This window comes from Parasteatoda tepidariorum, chromosome 4 (assembly GCF_043381705.1).
Source record: "Parasteatoda tepidariorum isolate YZ-2023 chromosome 4, CAS_Ptep_4.0, whole genome shotgun sequence".
NCBI classification, from domain to species: domain Eukaryota; kingdom Metazoa; phylum Arthropoda; class Arachnida; order Araneae; family Theridiidae; genus Parasteatoda; species Parasteatoda tepidariorum.
Window position 1 is genome coordinate 31654521 of NC_092207.1, and position 25788 is coordinate 31680308.

The 25788-nt window shown below is 28.8% G+C and overlaps 1 protein-coding gene across 1 annotated transcript in view; it reads right to left on the reverse strand.

Moving 5' to 3' along the window:
* Nucleotides 1-1497: 1497 nt before the first annotated feature.
* LOC107456608 (polyamine-transporting ATPase 13A3) overlaps nt 1498-25788 on the reverse strand; it is a 71191-nt gene continuing 46900 nt past the window's right edge. Inside the window, 14 exon segments of the mRNA XM_071179614.1 lie at nt 1498-2577; nt 5966-6049; nt 8719-8807; nt 10681-10835; nt 13349-13499; nt 14966-15038; nt 15435-15531; nt 15620-15772; nt 16968-17047; nt 17144-17245; nt 19821-20014; nt 21365-21489; nt 22506-22626; nt 25469-25622. Of these exon segments, the coding sequence (XP_071035715.1) occupies nt 2347-2577; nt 5966-6049; nt 8719-8807; nt 10681-10835; nt 13349-13499; nt 14966-15038; nt 15435-15531; nt 15620-15772; nt 16968-17047; nt 17144-17245; nt 19821-20014; nt 21365-21489; nt 22506-22626; nt 25469-25622 (1809 nt within the window). The 3' untranslated portion in view covers nt 1498-2346.

The window sequence follows — 25788 nt, forward strand, 5'->3', positions numbered from 1 at the left end:
TTAATGAAAACTACATTGTTTTCTCCATAAAACATGCAAATTTTTTTATATATGTACAAATTTGCAGTTAGCAGTTATTCTAACAATCCTTTGAAAATGAGGCTTTTAAAATCTAAGAATAAAAAATAGGTTTAATCCCAAAGCGAGATTTTTAAAATCTACACATCTAAGTGAAAAAAAAGTTTAATCATAATGCGATTTATTAATTTTTTTTATTTAATTATGTTCTTGAGATTATTAACGCAATAATAAGCAGAGTTACATAATAATCAACAATACATTAAATTAAAAACTTAAGTATAAATAATTGAAAATAAATAATTGAATTTAATTAATGCAATATTAATAAAATTACTATAATTAATAATCGATCACTAACTGATAATTGATTGATAATAGCTTTAAAATATTTTTCGAAAATTATAAAAATTTTATAAGGAGATTTAACTAAAATTTTATAATGAGATAAAAAAATAAAATATACATCTAGTACCTACAAGGTACACTTTTGAGCTATTTTTATATTCCTAGATTTCATCACCTGCACCATCATGGTGACTTATGAGCTTGGTGCCTCTCTAAGTTAATTCCCGATATTCAGTGCAAATAAATCAGGGAGATAAATAATTCTTTTTGTTCAGTTAGAATTCATGGTGCAGTGAGTAATTTAAGAAATCCTATCAAATGATGATGCACAGCCAACTATTTTTCAATCGAAAATAAGAAGGGTAATTATTTAAACATCCATTTAGAATATCACTAAGTAAACTAAAATAAAAAAGTAGAAAAGATTGTTCATAATTACCTAATCACAAAATATAGTTTTTATTTTTTTTACTTATTTATATTTTATTGCTGGTTCACTGATTGGTCTTATAACTGAGTAACCATTTACTGATAAAATGAGTTCTTGGTAAAAAACAACTACGAAAAAAAGAAAAAAACTACTAATTTGCAATTATTTGCCGCATGAAACCAATGTAGAACTGTTATTATTATTATTATTATTATTTTACACTTAACTTTATATTTTGGAGAAAGAAAATTCTATGAAACTTAACGCGTGTATTCGCGAAATTTGAGAAAAAACATGAAACTTAAATTCTGCAAAATTCCTTTCAAATGCGTGATAAAGCGAAATGCATTGCACCTTTCCCAATTATTCTGTTAGGAATATGAACTCGAATATGTATTCTATTAAATTAAGGGAAAATAAACCGATTTTTTTTACAGTGTTTTCTGCCAAAGTCTTCCTGAGTATAATACTGGCTCAAATAATTAGAAGTTTTTATTTTTCTTATTTTTAATAGAATAAACAATTCAAAGAAGAGTGTTCGACTTCTAGTAAATCGTTTTGAGATTTCACATAAATCTTGCGGTTTGTTCATGAAACATTTACTTCTACATGTATTAAGGTGTTAAAATTTAGAAGATATCAGAATATTTCAAATACAATTTCATGAATTATTTCCTTTCCAGAAGCAAACTATTGACAAGTTTTTATATAAAGATATTTATTATAACATAAATTACAAATATAAGAAAAATTTATTTGAAAAAATTGTAACATTTGGATTTGACTTTACATTAGTATTCTAATATCACAAAAATTGAGAAGTTTATCGTTTGACGGTTTACGTTTGATAACTGTTGATTTTTCAATTGATTCAATTCATAATTTTCGCTCAAATCATTATTTTAAATATTTTTTTTATTCATTCCTATTGCACTAATCAAATTCTTTACTTCCAAATGCATATTTTTAAGGAATTTTGATGAAAAAGTGACAAAAAATACTGTCGGTACAGAATTGGAAAACATTTTGAATTAATGTTTTCAAAACATTTGAATTCTACACAAAATCATTTATTAGTAACAAGAAGAAGGAAAGAATATCTCTACTCTTCTCTTACTGTAAAAGCTGATTAAACTTTTCAGTTTGTTTTCGAACGCCAACGCCAGAACAGTTTGGAGCGAAATCCCAAAATTCCATATCGGGAAACTAACCCATTAGTGGAGTTTTTAATTGATTTATATTCTGAAAAATAATATGAAGCATATTTCGTTAGAACTTTTTTTTAAAAAAAAATGTTAAATGTTTCTTCAGATACTATATTGTCAATAAACTTTACCACTCAGAATGATGAGAAATTATTGTGTTCTTAAAATTATATTACTTTCTCTAAGAGAAATAATTCTCTAATAATAATATCTTCGAAGTAAACTCGTGACAGTTCTGGGGAATATTTCAAATACAATACGTGATTATTTACAAAAATGAAATATTTATAATGATTAATTACAATATTGTACTGGAAGATTATCGAAGACATAATTATTAGCTGCTTATTTTAAGTTTACATAGTTTTCTCTTTTAGTTATTTGTGTGCTCAAAGATACGCTGCAGACTGTGTTAGGCTGTTCATCGTTGTTCGAGTAATCTTCTTTTGATAGCATTGGATGCCATTCTTCATCCGATAAACTCTGTGCCAATTTTTCATACTTTCGCTTTGGACCTCTTCTTCCTTTAAGTTTCGGTAGAATAAAGTTAGCCAAGAATCGTTGTACAATGAATTTCTGTTAGAAAAGATGAAAATGTTTAAGAAAATATGAATCCTTTTTCTTCTTCTTTAAATTGAAGATAAATGCATAGATGAAAAATAATTTAATTTATTGTATATGTTACCAGCAAAGTAAGAAATCCGGCATTGTATAGAATGCCTAAAACTAGCTGGCAAAGTATGAAATGATTTATATTTCACACATTGCCTAGGCATTCTATAGAATGCCAAATGAGAAACCGGCGAAGTATGAAATAAACGTCCTAATGAAGTTATTATGTAAATGATGTGCATGTTGCTGCGAATGACCGAAATCGGTGGTTGTTGACTTTCACCGGTGAATGTTGACAATCGCATAGTCGCTTTAGTGAATGTCCGAAATATTTATTACACCCGATTTGATATTAATTTATTCGTGGATGTAATTACATTTATTCGATATTTTAACACTTACTGACGATAGATTAGAAGAAACATCAGTGTAGGGTATACCGGGCAGTGGCTAACTAAACCTAGTACGACTGGACCTTTGGTAAATGTCCGTAATATATACTAGGTCTGGTTAAGTGCCACTGCCTGGTATACATTTGCCCGGTATACCCGACACTGATGTTTTTTAAGGTCAAGAGCCATTGCCCGATATATATTTACCCGATACTCTAAACACTGATGTTTCTTCTAATCAATCGTCAGTAAGTATCAAAATATCGAATAATTATATTCACGAATAAATTAATATCAAATCGGATGAAATAAATACTTCGGACATTCACCAAAGCGACTATGTGATTGTCAACATTCACCGGTGAAAGTCAACAACCACCGATTTCGATCATTCACTGTAACATGCATATCATTTACATAATAGCCTCATCAGGACGTTCATTTCATACTTTGCCTAAATAGCATTTGTCATTCTATAGAATGCCTAGGCGTTCTATACAATGCCTTGGGAAAGTATGCAATAATTATCACATTTCATACTTTGCCTAAAAACGTCAAGCATTCTATACAATGCCGGTGTTTCATACTTTGCCGGTAACATATATTTAAAAACAACGGTAATGTAAATGAAAGAAAATAGTTATGCATAGAAAGGCAAAGTTAATAGAAAAGTGGTACTATTTCGTTGAGGAGAAACATAAAAAAGAAGCCATACTATTATTGATGGCAATGATGCTTAAGTAATGTTGGTAAACTGTATTAATTTCAATAAAAAATAACCCCGATACTAAAAGGCAAATTTAATGGAGAAAAAATATTTACTCATTTAGAGGAACCGAAAACATTTATTGTCATGTTACTTACACCAGTGCTTAATTAATATTGATAATGTGTATTGATTGAAATAAAAAAAAGCTATGTATTAAAAAGCAAAGTAGATGAAGTAAAGATACTTATTTATTTAGGGGAACTATAGAAAATCGTCATGCGCAGATGATGCTTAATTAATTATGGTAATTATTGGTAATTGGTGAAAGGTTTAGTAAGAATCCTACAACGGAATTTCCGCGGTTTCAACAAATATTTTTCCAGCACTAACAAAGATAGTGTATAAATATTTTAACGGAGTAGAATCGAAAGAATTTTTTTCCACCATTACTTACAGCAAATTTTAAACAGTATATCAAAGATGAGTTAGAGAAATGGTCCTCATCTAGGTCTTATAAGATTTTCATTTGTTTTTAAAATTTCGGTTTTAGTTTGCCACCACAGACAAAAATATATTTCGCATAAAACTCAGATAGAGAAAGATTATGTAAGAAGTACCCCATATACTAATATAGGTATTGTGCGGGGAGGAGTTATCGACAATGCCAACCTTCATTTATCAAAAGGTACCCCAAGATTGATTCAAGTTAACACGTCTTATATACCAGTGAATTTATGTTTAATAATCGTAGTGGTAGTTACGCCACAATACTCCCCCACCAGAATTTTATCAGGAATAGAATTCAATGAACGGATACGACTAGTTGCTGCATTTGTGAAAGCCCGGGAGAGCTGGATTAAGGTCACCGGATTTTTTTGAGTGCTGAATGTGAGAGGTGTTTTAACTTCACGGTCGTAGTCGTTCCTGTGTTGTCTTTAGCAGACGTGTGTATGCAGGCTGATGTTGTGTGTGATCGAGACGAGATTGAGTAAGAACAGCGTGAGGAGGTGGATAATGTCGCAGTCACAAGTAGCAAGTCAACTGTTCAATGTGGACCATCCATCGAAATAGGCGTTACCAGACCGAAGTGGGCGTTACTGTCAAGTTCGGCGTGATCATATCACGTCCGGGTCACCAATGGGGGGGTGGATTTATCGACAATGACAACCTTCATCTTCCAAAAGGTACCTCAAGATTGATTCAAGTTAGCACGTCTTATATACTAGTGAATTGATGTTTAATAATCACAGTGGTAATTACGGCACAGTATAAAGTATTATGCTGATATAGTTGGTAATTATTAAAACTGCTCCAGTACTGAGCAGTTTTAATACGCATACTGTAGAAATAAGTATTTTACGGCCCGTCAAAAGAGATATGTACCGACGAAAAGTGTATGATAGTGGTAAATTTCGTCAATCACGAGCCGCGAGCAATGGCATCATGTCAAGTGATGCTGAATGCAGTAATTAATCTCTATTCTGATGAAATGAACCACAAAATATGCGTTTTGCTTTATTTATTTACATGAAGCCACACGGAACTGCAACAGATAATCATAAATGAAAAGAAATAATTGAAACTATTTCCGCTTTATTAATTGTGTGGTATATACACACCAGTTTTGTGCATGAATATATGATATTATAGTAGTATTATTAAGTACTAATTAATTATTTTCTTTTTTAATTCAACCCTTTCGAAAAACAAGTATTCAGCTTGGTTAATTAGCGAATTTATACATTCACGTATTTAAAGATATTATTAAAGTACATACCTGAATCTTTTAAATTATAAGAAAATTATTAATGGCATTCAATTTTAAAAACTAAAAGGCAAGTACTTATGTTACCGGCTTACTAATATACTTGTAATTTGTGATCTAATGTTTAAAGACCCAACTAAAAAATCTGAAATTCAAAACCACATTGAACGAAATATTACGCGAAATTACAAAGCCCGTATATTTTGTATTTGTTTTTTTAATTGCACTGTATTTTATTTACAATCTCCTACTAATTACATGGAAGTGTGGCTTTTAAACAATTATTTATTTTTATTTATGCACTTAATTTGAATTATAATGGCCACAGTATAGTGATTGTCGGAAGCGAATCAATATGCATCACTAAAGTGATGCATGTTGGTTCATATTGATGAATTGAGCATCCGAGGTTGTTGAAATTATTGATTTGCACATATAAAAAGTACTTAAAAAGATTAAATAAATATCATTTGATGAATTACTTACTTCCCAAATGAAACAGAATGTCATACCACCCAAGGATATTGCTAATAGATTCAGGTGATATCTTAAAGTGGGTGCGAGTTTAAACTGAAAAGAAATATTAATGAATATGGATTTAACATTTTCTTCTAAAGAGTTTAATAAGAATCTAATTAAGGTCTAAGGTATATTTATCTAATCTGAGGCATTTAAAGGGTTCTCTTTCGTATTTTGTGCATTATATATTTTCAGTTTTTCGAATATATAAATATTAATTTTATTCGTTAAAAGTTATTTCTATTCGGATTTTTTAAAAATTATTTTTATCCATTGTAAGTTATTTCTGTCTGATATTTTTTCAAAATTGTTTTCATTTAATGAAAAATACTTTTATTTAGATTTTTCAAAAAATATTTTTATTAGTTGTATGTTCGGATATTTTTTTAAAGTATTTTAATTTCAACAGAAGCAAACCGATTTTGGTGATATTTAAAAGTTCTTTTACTGTAAATTACCCAAAAGTATCTAGGCCAAAAATCTAAACTCAAAAATTTAAACGCAGGCAAATGATCTATTTGCCTGCTAAATTATTCAAAAATTCCAAAATAATACTAAACTTTAGTTCAGAAAATGCTTATTGCTGATAGTATTAGTGCAATTTTTTTTAAAAGTAAATCTGGAATAAAGCCTGTTTACTTCATTCATTCAAATAATTAAATCGGTGTTGAACAAATTTACGTAATTTATTTGGTGACGGTCTTGCACTTATATGTTTTGAAAGATATGTTTGTTTAAAAAGATATTGTCAAACAAAGAAAATACAAATCACAAATACAGTAGTGAAAAGGTTTTATCTTCCTTATTGGAAGATAAAAATCATATTTAATTTTAATTAAAAGCGTTTAGCCTGATGACACTACTTCGTAAATGTTAAAAAAATCAATTAATTGTGTTAATAATTGCTATTTAACTATTAATTTATTATCTATCATTGATTAATTATTAATTAATTATTAATGGATTATGTATTATTAATAATTATTATTATTCATTATTACTTACAGAAGATACTTTTTATAAGAAGATTTTTTTTGCGTGGCTTAATTTCACTCCTTTACTTATGTTCGGATTAGGAAGTAAATTGCGAGATTACCAATTTTTTAATTAATATTTCATATAATCCGATTTAAACGAAAACAATAAATACTTTTGTTTTCAATCATGTTTATAATAATGTCACTTATGTAAAAAAATATTTAAAATTTATTGCTTTTAAAATGATTATTTTAAATGAATATTGAGGAAATAATGCGTGAATCATCTTGTTCTTATTTTCAATAAGCACTTTGATAAATGATTACAATAAAAATGTTAGAGAAATAATGTATGAATCATCTTGTTCTTATTTTAAGTAATAAACAATTTGATAAATGATTACAATAAGAATATTGGGGAAATAATGTGTGAATCATCTTGTTCTTATTTTAAGTAATAAACAATTTGATAAATGATTCCAATAAGAATATTAGGGAAATAATGTGTGAATCATCTTGTTCGTATTTTAAGTAATAAGCAACTTGATAAATGATTCCAATAAGAATATTAGGGAAATAATGTGCGAATCATCTTGTTCCTTCTTTAAGTAATAAATAATTTGATTAATGATTACGATAAGAATATTAAGGAATCTTACTATACAGAATAAATGTATATATACATAATTAAATTGGATTTAAAAGAGTTTGTAGATGAAGTTGCAATTATAACAGAGCAAAATTTATATCAATAAAATTGAAAACAAAATCTGTGGAACCAAAGCTGTGTTAACGGAATAAAGCAATTTAGAATCTTTCAAATGAAAAATTTTTAAAGTTAGGCTTATAAATTTGACAAGAAATAAAAATGATATCGAAGCAATTTTGTGAACTGGTGAGTGGCAGCGAGTAAAGACGAAACCCTTTATTTTTACATAAAATTTCACAGGTATTCAAACATATTATTTTAATTTAATTAGTTGCTTAATTTGCTAGTATTATTAACTTACCAAATTAAATCCATCGAAGAAACAAAGCTTAATATTATTTTATTTAACTTTTTACTAAAATGGTATTATGCGACATTTTAATTTTGTTCTATAGGGTCGTAATACAATAAAAGGATTGAAAATATATTGCAGCCCTTGCCGGAATTAGTATTGTATACCCGAGAGGGTTTCCATATTATAGACTATATTTATCTATATTATCTAAATTTTAAGTTTTCTAATAGTATTGTCAAAAATTGCATCAAAATAGATCAAGGAATAGCTGTTTTATAGTATTTGTCTCTATTGGCAACCAAATCAGTGAGCTGGGCAACTTGCTCACCAAGTCAATAAATTACGATAAAACAGGTAAATCTGGGAAATTTTCGACAGCAAACAATCGATTCATTAGCATTCAAATATGAATAACATTCGAAAATATCTAGCAGCGTATTATGACATTTCATTCCATGGGTTGCTGAGCAATTCTCAATTTGAGTCCTTCCCAAAGAATATAGAACCTCTGCTCCTTCAAGTTTGTAAACGATGTACTGAATCAATCTATATATCACATATCACATCAGTGGATAAATGAAATGATGGAATAAAATAAGATATCAGAAATTAAATAAACAGATAATACACTTTAACAAAATTGTTTTAAACCTATTTTAAACAACTGCATCGCATATGCAACAATACTGTTGCATATGCGATGTTTTTTTATAAACAATATATTTATATTCGTACTTACATTTAGGTAAGAAATCAGGAAGCCGGGAGGGTACAAAAATATAAGGCCAACGAGAATAAACTGCGCAATAATAGCACTCACGTATAATTCTAGAGAAGAAAAGTGCAAATGAATAAAAAGTACAGGTTATGACTTCTGAGTTGAAATTGTATCCATGATTAAAAGAAAATTATTACATAATGCTCCTAATGAAATTATTAGAACCTACACTGAATTTAATCTATATGATTACATAAATTACACACAAAAATGATTATTTGTATGGAAATAAGAGAAATGTAATTCAGTGAATAGAACTTGTCATTATCAATATCATGTTTAAATAAAGTCAGGAAAGTAAAATGTACAGGCACAATTATTAATTTCTAATCATTGAAATAAATTTTTTACAATGATTATAAATGATATGTTTAACATTACATTCTTATTTTTAATTTGCTTAATTCGAGTTCTGTTGAGACAATTGAGAGTATAAATATTAAAAATTTATTTATGATTAACGTTATGGAGATTGCATGGGAGTCATGATGTCCGGAAAATCATCCGTTTTAGTTATGCAGGCAAATCAACAACCTATAATTAATCATGAGGAATTTTATTTACAGCAATATTTATTTAGAAAATAAATTATCAAAAGTTAACTTATTCAAGTTTTTTTTAAATATTTTTTTTTAAATAGAACTATTCTAAGACAAACGTTTTTTTTCCCCTTTTTTTTTGCACTTTCAGCTTGAGTTTCTTCTTGGTCTTTTGGCACTTGCTTTTCTTAACATCCGCTTTCACATTTGAATAAGAAATCATCAACTTTTTTATGCTTGCTTACTGTCACCAATATCCTGTCTTACCGCATGTTGGTGTGATATTGTGATGGTATTTTTGATCCTTCAAATTCATCAGAGCCTTACACAAATATTTATCTATATTTTTAGAGAAAGATTTTAATGACATTATTATTAGCCACGGTGGCTCAGAGGATAGGGTCTTTCTATGAGATGATCCAGGTTCGAATACCAACGATTTCTGATCTATGCGAATTCTGCTTCTCGGCTCACACTGACAACAGTACTGACGTAAAATATTCTCAGTAGTAAACAGACCATGGGTAGGAAACTCCTTGCAGTCAGACTAACTGTAAGAGGTTTTGCTCTGATTAAAATTTCCTTTTTTTTGTTGTAAAAAATTCAAGGGTTCAGTTATTTAAAATTTCAATCATCGCTTCCCTTCTTGAAATTACCAAAATGAGTTCCACTCTTAGTTCTTAAAGATTGCGGCGCAATCTGTGTGTGAGTGACAACTTATTAATCATTTTAAAAGTTTTTTTTTACTGTGTACGTATATGAACAGCTGTGGATCAGAGGATAGAGCTTTCACCTCCCAATGAAGTGACCTAGGTTCGAATTTAAACGGCGGTTGGTTGATACGAAATCTGCTCCCGGCTCACACTGACCACAGCACTGACGTAAAATATCCTCAGTAGCAGACAGTTCATGGATTAGAATCCCCTTTCAACGGGCTAACCATTAGAGGTTTTCGTGGTTTTCTACTCAGTGTAACGCACATGTGGGTAAACTCTATAAAAAAAGTCTTCAATGAATACTAGTTTCTCCCAATGCTCGATACAGAATTCCCTTGTCTTCAGGGCTGAGTTCAAAATTAAGAGGCTACGGAGTTTAACGTTGATAGTCGTAAACCTTAAACGGGTTGATAGTTCAATCTCTGTTATAAAATTAAATAAATTATATCGTTAAGGTCGCTGTTTCTTAGTATACACCGATCACATTTCGCATTGCATGGAAAATTATTTTCAATAAGTATGATTATAAATATGCTTTTATGATAGTTCTGAAAAGACAATCATAATTTCAACTTATTACATTTAAAAGTGCAATGCAAAAATAAAATATTGTACTAAATATGGAGCAGTATTTTGAATTTAGATTGTAAAAAAATAGCTTGGCTTACTGTTTGAAGAGAATCTGGCACGATAAGGTTTACCAGTAGGAAATGCGATTGCTGCAGTTAAATAAGTCATCATATTCACCATAAGGATTGTCGTACCTGAATATGATGACTCAGGGAAATGGGCGTTCTTCTTGTCGAATGAAAATGGCACGTACCTGTTGAAAAAAAAACAAAGCATGTGTTTAAAGTTGCAGAAGTAATTGAAAACGATACATAATATGTTGATGAGCCATGGTGGCTCAGGTGATAGAGCGGGGTGATAGAACGTGGGTTCGAATCTCAGGTATGGCTAGTCGACACGAATTCCGCACCCGACTCGCAGTGACCACAGTACTGACGTTAGATATCCTCAGTGGTAGACGGATCATGATTTAGAGTCCCCTCGTCATCCGGCTAACCGTAGGAGGTTTTCGTTGTTTTTCACTCCATGCAACGCCAATGCGGGTAACTTCCGCCAAAAATTCTTCTACGAAAGCAAAACTCACCCAATTATTGATTAAGGAGTTCCGTTGTCTTCTGGATTGGGTTCAAAATTATAAAGCCATGGAGCTGAACAATGGTAATCGTAAACTCAATATTGGTTGGTCGTTTAACATTGGTTATAAAGCAAAATAAAATAAAAATAAAAATATAATGTGTTGATGTCTTTTAAACCATTTTATGATAAAGGACTCAAAACAGATTATTTTCCAATTTTAGATTAAATAAAAAAAAAATTTTGTTTAAGTAGAAAGTCTTAAGTATACAATATACTTCCTGGCGCTGGACTACGTCTGCAATTAAGATTAATCTATATATACAAAAAAGAAAAAAAAATCTCAAAACTCTGAGCAACTTTTTTGTATAAGAACAACTGTGATTATGCCGAAATTTTGCAAAACGGAAATGAAATACACAATTCTAAATACAGTGGTTCGTTTGTCGATCGTATTTCCAATATTAAAGTGTTTATTATTCAAAAGACGTAATGGCTCAAGGGCTAAGGCATTGAAATGTTATTGTGAAGAACTGCTTTAGACCACAAATCTTGAAGCCCATTCAACTTCAGATAGATGGGTGCCAGCTGTCCTGGGAAGTAAAGGTGGCTTACTCGCAATATTGACCACATTGCTACAATCATATCGTTGGCCATGTAATTGTGAAACCCTAAACTTCATGAAGGCGGGGTCCCACAACGGGCTGTTGTGGAAATGCCTGGTTTTCACTATTCAATTGAAATTTATGAACAAGCATAAATAATTATTTTAGATCTACAGTGTATATAATACAACTTTTACATGTGTAAATTTTAATTTAAAAGTAATTTTACTCTTTAGAAATCAATTAAATATTATTGCTATTACAAATCTATGTTTTAGCACATTGCTTAGGAATATATGGTTGCTATATAAATCATTCTTACGAGGAAATCAATAAAATCTGGCTAAGGTGAAATATAGTTTACTATATTTCACATAGTAAACTATATTTAACTTATTCAGAAGGGAAAGATATCTGTGAATGCAAACTGGATTTGCTCTAATTCTGGACTCTTGCTTGATTGAAGCCATTGAAAGTCAAACAATACACACAAACTATTTTTCCTAATGTTTTTAAGGCAATGTTGGTTCGAGAAATTCTTCGTTATTGAATATTTCAGTTAGTTTAGTTAGTATCTTTGGCAAGCCGTAGTTTGTTATTGCTTACATTATCTTCCGCTTTAACTTTCTTGGCAAAAATGATGTTACAAGTATGTTTGCTATATGCGTATAGCAGGAAAAGAAACGAAAAAAAACAGCATTTTTTTCCGCGTATTTATTACACACAGTACTTGCCAAATATCTTACATCTAAACTAAAACGAAAATATTTAAAACCAACATGAAAATTAATAGTGTATATATTAGTATATTTTGAAGATAGTCGAAAATAAATTAGTTAATGACGGAACTTACAGGGACTTTTCAATAAATAAGCAAGTACAAACAATTATAAATACCTTATTTTCTCATATTGCTTAAAATGTTAAAGTATAAAGTGTTTAGCTTTAGAAAATATACATAAAAATATATTATTGGATTGTATTTTCATTTTTTAATGTAAAAATTGTATTATATCTTTAGTAAATTTCGATTTTACTTTGTGAAATATACCCCAAAAATACTTGAAAAATCTCTCAAATGTTTTTGATGAACACTGTAAAAAAATACGGATCAAATTACGATACAAAGTATCGGAACTTTGAGCGTGTCATTCGTAAAATTAATTTTACCGTTACATCTATTAACATCCATTACAGTTAAATTCGCCGTAATTTTTACCGTAATATTTATTTATTTAGAGTGATTCAGTGATTTTACAGAAGTTATTACTGCAAAAATTACGACATATCAGTTTTTTTGTTCTTTTACATGCAAATGGATTTGTTCTTTTTATGTTCTAGTAAAATTACCGGCACTCAGAATGCATGTACTTTTTGCCGTAATTTAATCCGGAATTTTCGACAGTTTAGTTTCAAAAACAAATGACTTCGACTTATATTATGAAAACCCGATAATCAAAATCTTGCTTTCGCATGGCAAAGTAATAATTAGAAAATAAATAACTATTAAATATTTTGAAATTTTCTAATTAGATTTACAATCTTATATTCAATTCTTATTTAAGAACAGTTATGATTATTTACTTACCATGGCTGTGAGAGGCAGAATTCGTAGGCTATACTCATTGTGCAGATTTGGAAGAACATGAAGGAAATAATGGAAAACAGAGGTATGAAACTAAGAACACTTCTTGTTGGGTGATTTTTGACTAATTTATAATAAGCTCCTGTTGCTCCAACTAAACAAAAAAAGAACATTTTTAAACTAACAATGCGTAATTTTAACCCTAAAAAGTAGGCCTAGTACGCATTTCTGTTTTTTTATTTGTAATTTTTTTAAAAACGCTGAAACATGTAATTTAATTTTGTTAAAAAAACTTCCAATTGAACTCTTTTGACCCTATAAGTTGCCGCGACAACGCATTATATTGTAGGAAAAGGAGAGAACGCTAAATGTTTCCTTAAAAAAAGGAGTAACCATCCTAGTCGAGCTGTAATATAAGTACTATTTTATTCTTAAAGAGCTTGTACACTTTCAAATAAAAGTTATATTCTAAAAGTTTTCTCATACTTAATTTTTTTTTAATTTTAAATGAAATGAATAACTTAATCCCACTTGTTAAATTTTTATTTATAATAGTTAATTGTTAAAATGAATGGATGTGCATTTTATTGTGATTGCTACTGAGCTTTACATAAATACTCGTAAAGTACTTATGTTAAGCTCAAAAATAGTGACTATATCAAAGAAGTAATAGTAGCAATTGGAACAGAAGGAATTTTTTAATTAATACTTTTCTGGGTTTTAAAGAAATATACTTTGTTTACAAGCTAATATTTTTGCACTAAAATTATTTATATAAATAAATTAATTTTCGTAAATACTGAGTTACTTAAGACTTCCCTTTTTTTCTTTAAAAATTAGAGTCCAGTTATTTCAAATTTAAATACTCGCTTCCCCTTTTGAAATTACCAAAATGAGTTCAACTACGAGTTTTTAAAGATTACGCAGTCTATGTAAGTGACCATGTATAAATCATTTCAATAATTATTTTGATTTGTGACACAAAAAAATTCGTTATTTTTTTTTACAGTAAACCGTATATGTCTTATTAAAAAATGTTTTTCAGAAACTTGAGAATGTTCAAAAGATGCGAAATTTATGTTAAGGTAAATATAACCCAGTCAAAATAGTAAAAAATAGTCAAAAACCGAAAATAGTCCATAACCTGTGCTTAATAATTAATTTAATTATTAATTTGAGAAATAATTTAACTATATTTGCTGTAGAGCTATAAAGCATTTTTTTTTGATCCAGTAAAATATTTGTTTTGAAATGCTGATAGTTACTCTGCGTGCATCAAACATTTTTAAAAATTAGCGGTTATCAAAAATTAATTATCAACTATGTCAAGTGCCTACCAATCGCAATACTTTTTAAATACTAGAGGTACACTTAGATAATTACTAATCATTGAGTACGTACTAATAAGTATTAAAAATATTTATAAATTTATATAATAAAATTTATTTTTAAGAAAATATAAATATCGGTCTTCAAAAAATCCCCAGTTTTATTTTTAAGTTAATAGATAATAATAAATGCAATATTTCAGTTAGGATAAGAAAATATTTACATTTCAAATATAGTAAATAAATTCGATTCATTTTTAGTTTATCTATGGTAATAATAATAATTACTTACATAAAAATGGAGGTGACAAATTAAGAATGACGTCAATTATCACATAAGCACCGTCTGAAGGCCTTTGACCATCCTGTCAAAATATTTATTTTTATTCAAATAGGAACAACATAAATATACTCAAGTAGAGCGAGAACTGATAGTGAAAGTAAACTAAGTTGCCGGACACTGTGTCATTACCTTTGGCTGATTGACGCTAAATTATGAAAAATAGTTCAAATCTTACCATCCGTAAAAAGAGAACCTCTGACTTAGCGAGGTGCAGGCAGACGTTGGTAATGTTGACGATAAGCAGTGAAGAAATGTGCTTACTTCCAAAATCAGTTTCCGCTGACCAGAGTATTTTTGTTTAGAAAAATGAAATAAAACAAAAATTCCCATTGATCATAAAAACTTGACTTTTTGTTAGATATATTTTAATACATGAATCACGATAAATAGTTATAGTTAAAAAATTTATTTATCTTACCCACAACAGCATTAATATAGCTACTAGAAACATGAAAGTGTAGCACACCATGTAACGAAAAGCATCGAATGTTGACACTAAAGTTGCTCGCCCTTCCCTAAAAAAATGTTACAGTAGCATTGAGTGTAATTTTAAACAATTATTTTATTTCAACTCCAAAACTCCACCTCGAAAACTTATATTACCTGATTAATGTACTGATGCAACGAATATCCTGCTGTGTAGCTGTAAATGGTGCTGCTACTGAAGCTTCAGCCATTGACAAAGATACTCCTGTATGGGCTGTTTTTAAAGCTCCACAGTCATTAGCTCCATCACCACACATGCCTACTTGATAGCTAAAAAGAATCAAAAATTTAAACGGGTTAAATAAAATATTTTTAGTTATAAAAAATAATGAAAAATATAATAAATAATGAAAAATTCAATAAAAAAGAAGTTTTCCAAGGGGACAAAAAAAAAAAAAAAAAAAAAAAAAAAGATTAAAAAGAAAAAAATTACATTAAGGGGCTCAAGAGTAAGTCCGTTTTGCTCTCCTGATGAACTATTAGTACCATATTTTACAGATTACGACTGCTCCTTTTATTAAAAGAATGTATTCAGAAAAAGGACTTTTTGCGTTTGGTTTCATACTTAAAGTTTTGTAACTAGAATTATTAATTTTCATATAGACGGTCAGATCCTTGAGTTCTAGCTCGAAAAAATACGATAGTTAGATTAAACGTTGTGTTCGTTTTTATCTTCCGCTATGTACAACAATGCTGGAAACTTTGTCTTATTCTAAGAACGGAAGTTACAAAATCTCAGACTATTGAAATAGATAATCTGAACAAAAAGGTTATAATTTATATTTTTCTGATGTTGAACACTTGGCTAAATGCAATAAAACTTCTTAGAAAAGTTGTGTATAATGTAATAAAATAATAAAAACAAGTAAATAAAAAAATAAATAAAATGTAGATTAAAGGCGCTTAAATGTATCGATACTTTTGAGAATTTTCATTACTCGAATTATTATTACTTTTCATACATTTCGTATCATTCACTGTATTTCAAGTAACTTCCATTCAGCATCCGGGCACCGACAAAGATTCTTGTATAAAGTAATGAAACATTTGTATTCCTTTTTAAAATCTTTTTTTTTTACCTCTCTTTCAAAAAAGAAACTCTTTTGCTTTTATAGAAGAAAAATTATTTTGTAAGATCTATTAATAAGACATTATAACCTAATACAAGTTTAAGCATTAGTGTCAAATGTTACACAGATATATCTTTTCACGCTGTTAAACTATATAAATTATAAATATATGTGGTAATTTTATTAATTTATTAAAAAAAGCATATAAGAACTGTAGTTTTATTTAAAGTTAACAATTTGAAACAAAATATTGCAATCACTATATTTTGTACAGAGAAAAAGTTATTTGTTCAAAAATGAAAGGAAAGCAAATCACCAAATAATACTTATAAATCATGCATCCTAAAATAAAACAATTAAAAAAGTTGTTTCTGTATCAAATAATTAAATCTTACCCAAGATTTTGCAAGATTTCTATCAAATGCAATTTATGTTCTGGTGACATTCGAGCAAACACAGCACCTCTAAGAACAAGCTGTGAAAATATAGATGTATTTTTTTTAAAAAATTAAAGTATTTGTTGCATTACTTTAAATCATTAATTGAGTTAATTTTTTCTATAGTATTTTACCTTTATAAGCAAATGAGCATCGTGTACCCGTAATAAATTGAATGTCTCTCCCTCCATTGCTATGCTGTATGTTTCTCCAAGTTCAATTGGTAAATTAACATTCTGAAAAGAAGTGTTATCAAAATATTTACAATAGTTTTAACATATAATAAACATTACTCGTAAATAACAAGATGCACCCACAAATGAAAATGCAAAAAAGACCAGCAATTTTTTCTTTAGTATAAGAAAGAACTATCTTCCCGGCTAAGACATGAAATATATAGTATTGAAATGACAGTCCGACATAATATGTTACGTACTAATATTTTATGTCGTAATATGTTATGTCGTAATATGTTATGTAATAATGCATTATGTAATATTATTATTTCCTCGAAGCGCTATAAATAATAACTTGATGATAAAAACAAAGTAGTAGTTAAATATCATTAAATAAATTCATATTAAATCGAAATATTTTAAATAAATATGTCATTACTATTTTTGTTCATAGTTATCCCTGGAGCATCAAATTATGAAAGTATAATAAACATGTCTGAAATTTAAAAAAAAAATATTTGCGAAGCATAAAGTGCAAAGGCAAAAAAGCGATATCCAATTGTAGAAATTGAAAACTGTAAATTATAAACGTAATATTTATGTTTAAAAACGCAATTTAAAAAGAGGTATAACACATCCGTCAAAAAATCTCGAGACTGTAAGAAATGTGGTGTAATATTTCTCCGAATTAGGCTTTGGAAAACCTAATTGATTGTATGAATGAATACTTTATTTTAAGTTATTACCAAATCGAGCATTCACAAGTACTTTAAAGGGCATAGTTAAATGTCATTGATCTTTTGATAACATCAAGAATCATCTATGGCATTTCACTATGCCACCATAAAATAGTTGATATTTCACCATAAAATAGTTGCCACCATTTTTGGCTTTAAGATACACTAAAATTAATTACAGTGTATTGAAAAAAAACTTTTTTATTCTAAATTTAAATTTATTTATCATATTTTCTTTTACGCGTGATACACGCATTTCAAAAGTTCTCTGGCATTTAGCTACTTTATCTATAGGAGGAATTGCCGAGATCATTCAAAAGTACTTCAACTTCCAATACTGTTTCGTCAACTGTGTCAAATATTTTTTCAAAGAGTATCATTTCAGTAGTATAGGCAAAAGTCACTAAGAGCTAATTATATATGAAGAACAAAAGGAGTTGAGGGGTTGCAAATAGGAGCTCCTCGTAACCATTGCATATTTTCAACACGATGTTGTTTTTGTTTCACAGTGAGCAAACGTGATATCACTTCTGAGAACAGTTCTTTTCTCGACTAAATATCCTTGTAAAACAATCTATACGCAGCCTTTCAATATATTTAAAAATATGAATACCTCACACAACTTTTATTTGCATGCATTATACAATTTTGTGAAATAGTTCGGTGCTGTCAGCTTATTTAAACGTCTTGAGCGTTCAACAGCATCAGTGCTCATACGGCTCAGTTTAAACTTAGCTAATCACCTATAAATGATTGATTTGTCTTATAACACGTTATAAAGTCATTTTTGAGCTTGGACGGTAATTTTCCGCATAAAAAGTTATTATCAGCATCCGATATTTGATTTTATATATTGTTCTTCTTATTTCTCCCAGAAATTTTTTTTATAGAAAACTTTAGTACCGAGATAAATAATGGTTGAAATGTTATGAATGATAATGTGAATTCTAGGTACAGAGTTTATCCTTGGGAGCTATCTGCTCTTTCCTCTTAATATAATCAGATCGAGGTAAGCGGAGGTGGGGAGTTTGCATTAGAAAACATAATGAAATAAATACATTTAAGGGTTAAATATTGCGATCGAAGCTCCCAGACTGCATTGGCAAGATTCTCAACTGGTCACATAAAATGTCTAACATTCGAACGTGGCACAAAAATTTACCATGTTGCATCCAGCCAACCTCACCGAAACATATACTTGATCGCGTCGAACTGTCCAGGGCGGACTTAATTTCCGATCCCCTTCTTGTCATCGACCTCTGCCTGTCAACAACTTTTTGGAGTAGATCTGACTAATGTCAGATCTATGAGGATAAGCAACAACAACAAGGGTTAAATACAAGATAAATATGGGTTAGGGTAAGAACTATATACAATATTTACACTACATACAAGGTATCTGAGAATAAAAGAAAATAGCAAACATCTCGAATTCCTGAACACTCCCTCGCAGCACCCCCCCCCCTTTAAGGGCTTCACCTGACTTCACCTTGGATTTGACTGGAATCTTTTAAAAGTCTGCACTATACACACGATACAACGCACATCTGATTTTTTTTTTTTCGTTGGGCTATTTGTGGGTTAATCTTAGAACGTTTTTGACTGACATACTAAATAGAATTTTTTCACACTTTAATGTAGGAAATGCGAAATTCGTTTTACAGTTTCTTGTTGAATTCACTTTAAATGTTCATGTTAATTGTTCACACTAATTGTTTAAGTATATGCTTATATTAAGTAACGTGCTATCAAAACTATAAAACAAAATACTTATATATTTTCTATAATTTTGTTACTTGTATATATGAATAAATAAATACAAGAAATGAACAAAAATGGATAAACGAAAATAAGCAAACAAAACAAAATTTCAAAAGTTCATGAAGTATTAAGCTTACATCATTCTTACTGCTTACAGATGAGTCATTTACACAGTTAATTTGATTTGCATATGTGAATGAAACATCCAACTTGTCGTTCAAATTGGAATAAATATCTGGCGTCGTTTTTGCTTCTACTAAAATAACTGAGTTATTCTCTTCTACTATCCCACAATTTCTGCTTACTGTTACAGCTGTTAAAAGGTTATCTCCTAAAATTACAATAAGACATTATCAGTGAGTGATTTAGATCATGAATAATCAATTAATCAATTTATAAATTTAAATTTGTAAGAAAGTAAAAAAAAAAATTGAATTTATAGAATCAATTAATACTCGATAAATCCGTTTAAGTGTTACCCTTATAAGTTGTTAAAATATTTGTTGAAATGCTGTTAAAATGTTTAACTTACAAAACTTTCCATTACATAAATTTAATAATTTATAATTCCTGCAGAATTAATTAAATGGATTTTTATTAATAAGCTGTTCATTTTCTTATTTTAAAAAATTCTTAAAACTACAGGAATAAAAATAGTGTCTATATATAGTCAATCCACCGTAAGAAGAAGATTGACTTTGGACGAGTTCATTTTGTCACGAGATGTTATTGTGCTGAGAAATCATAACGGAAACAAGGTTTTTCTCTTGTCTGCCGGAAAATTCTTTAACAGTTTTTCAAGCCCTATTTCAAGTTTTGGGCTCGTACCCTGATTTGCTTCTCAATCGTTTTCTTGCGGCGGACAAACTGTGGAATAAATTAGCCATGTTAGCATGAATCAGTTCGCTTTACAAAAATTCGTGATTTGACAGTAAATTGCCAGTAGCAGAGTGATGAAAATTCGTCATTTGTATATTGCAATAAGTTTTTGATTTAAAAAAAATGCTGGTATTTGGTCAATGCCTTCGATAATAATGCTGGTCACATATATGATAAGAGTTATTTCTTTATCTTTGCAACTTACATACGCCTAGTTATCATAGAGTCACCCAACTGGCTAGACACAGCGTTAACAATCTTCTATTTAAATTTTTAAAAAAAGGAAGAAAAAGAAATTTTAAGCATATTACTATTGTTTTTTGAAGATGTAAGATATGTAAGTAGGAGATTTTATTTTTAAATCCATTCTGTTACGAAATGATAAAATAAGCTTTTTTTTTATTTCCATACTGGATTTCACTATTACTATAGTTTTGACTGTTATGTCATTTATTTCTAGTTCAAAAACAATTATTCAATCCTTTTATTTTCACGTATTTCGGGATATCACTAATTACTATCTTATACTTAGTAATTGACTTTTTTTCATATTCCTTAGCGTTCACGATACAAAACTCTGATATAGGCATTAGATGGCTGTTCAAAGTGTGCGAGTGGAGAAATTTTATTATCAGACCCTCTGCTCAATATTTAGTTTTAAAAAATTGGAAGTGTCACGACTATTTTGAAAACATTATGTAATAGTGACTGCATCTTTTGTTAAACTAATATCATTTTTGTAAACACTTAGCATGGTGTTAAATAAGTGTAAAATTAAGCATTTAATAAAATGTAAATTTACCTGTTACCATAATGAGTCGTATATCAGCATCTCTGAGTAGCTGTAAAGCTGAAACGGTCCCGTCTTTCAACTTATTTTCCAAAACCAGCAATCCAAGAAACGTCATATTCTTTTCAAAATCCTCTCTAGTAAATTTTTAAATTCTGATTAATACTAAAATATTTATTATTGAGGAATGGAATTAAATGGTAAAGGAAATTTTAATAGTAGCTAATAAAGTTGAACAAAATGGATCATTAAAGTGATTTAAATCAAGCAAATCAGTTCTCTGAGTCGTTACGTTATTTAAATTACATTACGATTTAATCAATAGTCGCTAATTAAAAAACTTGATTGAATAATTGAAATCGTCAGATTAGAATCATTGATTCAAATGAAAGGATTAGAATCACTTATTTAAATGAACAGATTGGAATATTCGCACAAATAAAATAACAAAATACTATTATAACTGCGAAATATTATTGTAATTAGTCAGCAAATTTTAAAACTCAACGGATTATAAGAAATTCATTTTGCTGATTATCACAATTATTTTGCACATTAATATAAAATAATATATATGTATATTTTTTTCCAAATTAATTAATAGATTAGCATGAAATATCAAATCAGTATGTTAGAATGAATTGTGAATTTACTCAGATCAACGGATTCTAAAAATTTATTCTTATGATAAAAATCCGCATTATTGCAACAACAAAAAAATGAATAAAAATATTAAATAGATTTTATTTAGATCAATAGTTTAGAGTTAATCTTCAATTGAACAATTTAAATTATATCAAAAGCTTCGAAGAGTAAAAAAGGGTGTGAAACACACAAATATTTATGATTTAAGATGATTATGACACAGAAAAATGGAACTACGTACTACAAGAGGTATGAGCTGCTTAAATGAAGGGAAGCTCGTTCTTTCTGAAACGCATAGTTATATGTATCTGTTTTTGTATTGTTCTAAGTCTTAATTAGTAATCATATATTGGTAGGGATCAATGATTGCTTTATTTGAAAATTGTAAATTGAATGATGAAAAATTAAAAATTGAACGGAATCTTTTGATTCACTGATACGATTTAATCAATTTCAATTATTATTAAAAAATATAACTGAATTTTTTTAATGATTAATGATGACTTACCTTTTCATTTTCTCTATGTGTGTTATTGTGACATCTTGATTTAGAGTTTTAGAAGCAAATGCAATTACTCTAAAGCCTTTAGATGAATAGGAGTCTAAAATTACTTTCATATCATCAGGAACTAAATACAACAAAAAAGAATGAAATAAATGATTTTACTTACAAATGAATCATAAAGGGAAAAAAACGAAAGTTTCAGCCCTAAAATTTCTTTATAGATTCACACAAAATATTGCCGCTCGTTTTTGTTAATGCAAATGTAACTAATCGAAATATAAAGAGTAATATTCCGAATTCGAATACAATTCGAATCTTTTGAGCATAGTCTATGGGGTGCCCAATAAGTTCGCTTACGTGGTGTGGTAAAAACAATTTAGATTTTTTTTATAAGAAATAAACACCATTATGCTTAAAATCATTATACAGTGGGAAAAAAAGTATGGCCAAAAATGCCATAATATGATAAAATTTACCGAGTTTCTGGTTCTATGGGTACACCAGAAAGCTCGTTAATTTTTATCGAAGCACTTTGGTAATGATTTTGGAAAAATTAACAGTTAAATAACTTTTTATAATGTGTGTTGAAATTTGGCAAATTTATCATGATACCTTAAAGCACCATTTGTTCGGTAAAATTTACTTCACAATTTTTTATTTTTTTTTCTAAGTGTGTAGTTGTAAGAACTATAATTCTGAAAACCAGAATTTTCGTTAAACAGTTATCATAAGAACGAAAAAATTATCAAATAAATTTTTTAAATACTATATGTTTTGGTTTTATACCAGAATTACGATTTTTTTTACCAGAAATTTCGTACGGTACTTTTACCAGAATTTTATTCTCGATGTCCAAAGGGGGTTAGTTTGATACCCCCTTTCAGTTTTTCTTTACCCAGCTTTAGTTTTTCTGAGGACTTATATATGCAGCATGCACAGCATTCATGTGAATATGTTCCCACACACTGTAAAAAGACTTAGTTCATCTTAATACCAAAAAACGTGTGCACCAAGTGATGTATTGAAACACAATGAATAACTCTTGGTTCTTGGTGCTTCACTGCACCAGAAGAACGATTTTTTTCTTTTTTTTAAAAAAAATTACTTTGTGTTAAGTAGCTGCTGCCAGTTTTTGAACTCAGTAGCATTAAAATTTATAATTACAGTAAGATAAGATATACTCGAGAGACAGAAAAGCTGTTTTTATGATGCAATAAAAAGTAAGAATCATTCATTTAAAATGTATATAAACAATCATTCGTTAAGTAAAATTAGTTTATAAATCAAATATACAAGTGTCCCAGCGAGAATATTAAGATGAATTCAAACTAAGCTTAACGAACCACAGTGGATAGAAATTATGTATTATAAAACAGTATAAAACAGGCCACAGATTTTAAAATTAAAATATAATTTTCATTATCACAGAACTGAAGACATGCATTTATATTACAATGAAATTAGCTTGTAAATTAAACATACCCGTGGCATAGCGAGAAAATTAAGATGAATTCAAAACTAGGCTTAACAAAACCGAAGTGGATAGACATTCAATTATACATTCTAAAATAATGCAAAACAAGGCACAGATTTTTAAAATAAAAATATTAATTTAATAATTACACAACTGAAGACATGCATTTATATTTTAACAGTGAATTTTTGCTTTTGTAAACGTATAACAGCGTAGAAGACAACAACAAATTCACGCGAACTCAATCTAGGCTTAAAATAATTGGCTGACAATATCCAAAGTGCACTAACATCGGTGTTTTTGGATGCGAAAATGTTTCAAGTATGGTGTGGATGCGAGTGAGATTATTGAAATCGATTCAATTTAAGGTGTTTAGATTTAAATTATATCCTTTAAATCATATATGAAAGCTCAATTTTGTTTTAAATTCAAATACAGTGCTCCTTTCCACAATTTTTTTGGATAGTTCAACAACATATTCAAGGAGATATTAAACAGTTTCTACAGAGTACTAGATTTCTAAATAATCAGAGTTTCAAATTTTGAGCATTTAACATCAACCAGACACTGAGAATTTAAGTGTCTCACATGATTTGATAGATAATCAGCTACGTTTTCTCGGTACAAATGTTGAACAATATTTGCACGACGTAAAGGAGCCATTGTTTGCACGATGTAAAGGAGTCATTGTTTGCACGATGTAAAGGAGCCATTGTTTGCACGATGTAAGGGAGACATTGTTTGTACGATGTACAAGAGTGATGTACCATTTATCTTTACTTTTTTGCGTACGTTATGCTCCAAATATTGCATGAAAACTCATTGGACATCTTATAATTGCTGCAATTTATTTTGTTTAATAAAATGTAAGGGTAATGTTTCGTGTTATGATTGGAGTATAAATTTTCACTTAATTTTTTAAAAAACTGTTTTGAAATTTAAATACGTTATATATATGGAGTCTTCGGAAAGTGTTTTTGCACTTATTGCTAACTCAACTAAAATTTAAAAATTATTTGTTCTAAATTGAAAAATTTCTCTTCCTATAAAAAATAAAATACTTTTTTAAAAGTTATTTTCATTTTATTTTACTGTAATATAACTTATTATTGTATTTTTGAAATTTAAGACGTATATAATATATTTATTATTTTATAAGAAACAATATATAATAAAAGCTTATAGAAGAAAAGTCTTTTCTATTTTCGAAAATTAAAAATTGCTTTCTAATGCTATAAATACAGTAAAAAAATATACTTATTTTTGAAACTACTTATGCAAAAGCCTTGAGAAACCCCTTATCCCATTAAATATTATTTAATTTGAATTCATTACTGTTATTTGAAAGCATTGGTGAACGTATTTAATATTAATATAGAATTTGTCTATTGTTTGAAATGATATTCATTATAAATAATAAGAATTTCCCAAATTTTTAATTGCTTCTCCAATGTTTCGAATGCTTCCTAAATTTTTTTAGAGAAATGTTTACCTGTATCCTTTTGACAAATTGAAGCAACAATTTCTGGAGCTCCCTTTAAAAATACTTCAAATGAATGGCTTCTCTCAGATTTTGTCACAACAGACATTCTCTTAAAAATAGATTCAAAAGGAAACTGTCGAACCAATGCAACGTATCCATGTTCCTGAAATATATATATATATATATATATATAGAAAGTAGATGAAATCTTTGAAAGAAGAACTGATGGATAAATATTTTTTGCGAAGTTGAAAACACCAATTTAGATGCAATCAAAATCAAATAAAAAAAATTGCAGATCTGTAGGCTTTGTGAATATATATATATAT